General features: G+C 28.2%; 1 protein-coding gene across 1 annotated transcript in view; it reads right to left on the minus strand.

The window, feature by feature from the left end:
* Window positions 1–1,219: 1,219 nt before the first annotated feature.
* The window catches only part of LOC137650536 (hyaluronidase-like), an 11,004-nt gene continuing 8,371 nt past the window's right edge, over window positions 1,220–3,852 (minus strand). Inside the window, exons 7-8 of the mRNA XM_068383758.1 lie at window positions 2,380–2,521; window positions 1,220–1,592 (exon numbers count right to left, since the gene is read on the minus strand). Of these exons, the coding sequence (XP_068239859.1) occupies window positions 1,461–1,592; window positions 2,380–2,521 (274 nt within the window). The 3' untranslated portion in view covers window positions 1,220–1,460. The remainder of the gene's footprint in view (window positions 1,593–2,379; window positions 2,522–3,852) is intronic.

Below are 3,852 nucleotides of genomic sequence, written 5' to 3' on the forward strand. Positions count from 1 at the left end.
GTCTTATAGATTACTTATATTGAGAACGACAACTAATCTCTTACCTTAAAAAAGAAAGAAAAAGCATTTTGCTACATTGTATACTTATCGGCACAGTGCGTCATTATTCCCACAATTTTCTCTACGCTACGTATCTCGATGACCATGAAAAACAGAAATCCCTTATCTGCCCTTCGTATGTACATACAACTTCTAAAAGCGATTTAATAGCAGCCTACGTGCTTGCAAGCTTGACTGCTCTTGAAGGAAATTGCTTAATGGGAATAGGTGTGCTATATTCTGATGAAGTTAAACTCTTTGTTGAGAAAAAGGTTAATTGGTTAGAAGACTTGTGCTGAAGTGATCTGCGTTCGTGATTATTAGATGACCATGTCAAACATAAATATCTCTCTCTCTCTCTCTCTCTCTCTCTCTCTCTCTCTCTCTCTCTCTCTCTCTCTCTCTCTCTCTCTCTCTCTCTCTCTCTCTTTATATATAGGTATATATTTATTTCTTCGCCTCTACGAACAAAATTGGCTATTATAAAATACGGTAATATTACTTTATTCGTTTACTCCCTCAAGGTTCTTTGCCTTCTATAGTACATGAAATGAGAATTAACTTGCAGGGATTAACTGTTAAATAAAAAGCTGGAAATGATTAAATTTTGGAAGGTCAAGGTCAATGGTTAAGGCCACGGTCAAGCAAAATGTCAATTCCACGTAATCAGCCATAAGTTTGAACATCATTGTCACAAGGACTTCAAACTTGGTTCATATTTGAGTGTATGAAAAATCCACGCCAATTAATACATGTTAAGGTCAAAAGTCTAGGTCAAGCAAAAGGTCGAGAAATAAGCTGCCGCCGCGCGGAGGTTTGCACTGTACTGAGTTCTCCTCTAGTGTCTTTATTTTCCCATTTTTGTCATATTGCTGGTTTATGTGCAAAATTCCACAGAATCGTCTTAGGATTTTTCATCCACGTTATGCTAGATTGCAAGCATCAGTAAATAATGGAAAGGCAAAGTAGTCTTCGAACAAATTCCAACAATTTTTTATGTAAATGACCACATGCAGAAGTTTATTATAGTATCCCCTCGTGTTATCAATATTTTATTTTGTCACTTTTATAAATTACGAGTGTGTTTTTTAGATGATATTTAGTTTATGATATAAAAACAACATATAATGAATGTTTTATTAAAGACAATAATTCTCAGCATGCCAATTAATCCATCTGTCATATATAATAACTGATTTAAATATTGAATATATATTACAAATATATGTCAATTAGATATTTTTATCTCGGTTTATCCCATTAAAGAATATTATTATTTATTAAGAATCTAAAAAAGCACAAACGCTAAATAACGAGGTAACAAAGAAAACCTACATAAACATATTTCCACACAAGTGAAATAAATATTTCTGTATAAACAGATCCAAAATGGAGCCATCACCTATGTCCCAATGTTATTGTCAAAACCTGTCCATGGCATCTGAAACCATATCCTTCATGGCACCTCGAGATCTAAGAGCTTCAGCGATATGTTTCACGGGTGATTCAAGAATGGATTTCACAATGGGACCCATTGTGGTCTCAACAAAATCCTGCGAAGGAATAAGAGACAGTTTTATGTAAGGACCGGTGAGGTTTACTATAATTTCAAACTATATATTATAAGTGTATATATATATATATATATATATATATATATATATATATATATATATATATATATATATTATCTATTTATACAGTGTATATATATATATATATATATATATATATATATATATATATATACATATATATACACTGTATAAATAGATAAATAAATATATATATATATATATATATATATATATATATATATATATATATATACATATATATATATATATATATATATATATATATATATATGTATATATATATATATATACATACATATATACATATATATATATATATATATATATATATATATATATATATATATATATTTATATACTGTATATATAAAGATAGATAGATATATAGATAAAAAACTAAGCCAATAAAAATAATTTTTTAGGCCATACTTCATGCAAAATTGGATTAATAAAATTCATGCGAATGCGTTATCTATAGAGAATGTTGATTTTACATTATAGGGTGCAGAAAAACTTAGGTTTACATCATTAACAATAAAATAAGTATAGGGCTACTATTCACGCACTGGTCACCGTTGTACATATGTCTGTAATTTAGGTGTGAAATAGAAGCAAACTATAAATCTAGGAAACGATTCATGTTGGCCGAGATAGTGTTAAGTATAATGTGTGAGAAAGAATATTAGGTTGTATTTTCCTAAGATATGATAAGATAGCTTAACAATAAATGCCTTCGTCATACCTTGTAGTCCAGGCATTTTTGGATAGAGTCCAGGCAAGACGAACTTCCCCAGATAACAGAACCATCGATTCCTTGTTCTTTGGACATGCCAATTGTGTTCATAATATCCTCTGCAGTTACAAAATGTTTTCCATCATGGTACCTAAAAAGATAATAACTTGACTTCTGGGTATATAATTAAATATCTAAAAAGATGATAATATACTCATAAAAAGGGTATTTAAAAACTAACATACAAAAATAATTGTGTACATTGCAAGTATCAGAATTTCTTCGCAAAGTTGTCTTGATACAAGAGATATAGCTTAAGAATGAAAAAGTGTGAAAATAACTGCAACACCTTTTGTCTTTCCTATTAGAAAAACAGCCTTAAAGCTTAAGAAGACGCACAAGAAATTGAAAGCGTATTGCTATGACATAATAGAAGGAAGAAGTTCATTGATAGATAATGCGAAGTGTTCAAAAAATGTGATGCTTAGAGACGATGGATATACGGTATATATATATGTATATATATATATATATATATATATATATATATATATATATATATATATACATATATTTATATATATATATATATATATATATACATATACATACATATATGTATATATATATATATATATATATATATATATATATATATACATACACACACACACACACATATATATATATATATATACATATATATATATATATATATATATATATATATACATACACACACACACACATATATATATATATATATATATATATATATATATATATATATATATATACAGTATATATATAAACATGTATATGTATATCTAAACTTATGTACACACATGTACATATTAATACATATATTTATATTCATATATGTGTGTACATAAAGATAGTGAGAACATTCTGATTGAGAAAGGAGTTAGACAGGGAGACCCCATCTTTCTCAAATTATTCAAAGCTTGCTAGAAGAAGCTTTTAAGAATATAGATTGTTATAATGTAGGACTTGACATCAATGGGGAATAATACCTTAACAACTCAAGATTGGCAGATGACATAGTTCTATTTAGTGGATTATGGGATGAATTGCAAGAGATGATAAAATATTTGCGTAAAGAAAGTAGGAATGTAGGCCTGACAATGAATTAAGATACATCTTAATGAAAAATCAGACAACAAATAAGATTAGAATATAAACCTCCAGAGATTCTTAATGAATATACGTTCTTAGGACATGAGACGAAAATTAAAAGAAGAATGGGATGGGATGGAGAGTTTTTGTTAAACAAAATGATATTATGAAATGTAAAATGCCACTTTCTCCTAAAAGAAAAATATTCAGTTAGATGGTGCTACGAGTATTAACTTATTCATCCGAAACTTGGAGCCTTACTGGCTAGTTTTGTCAAAGTTTTATAGTTTATATAGGAAATATTTATTTGAATGTTGTTACTGTTCTTAAAATATTCTATTTTTC

The sequence above is a fragment of the Palaemon carinicauda genome, chromosome 12 (assembly GCF_036898095.1).
Source record: "Palaemon carinicauda isolate YSFRI2023 chromosome 12, ASM3689809v2, whole genome shotgun sequence".
NCBI lineage: Eukaryota > Metazoa > Arthropoda > Malacostraca > Decapoda > Palaemonidae > Palaemon > Palaemon carinicauda.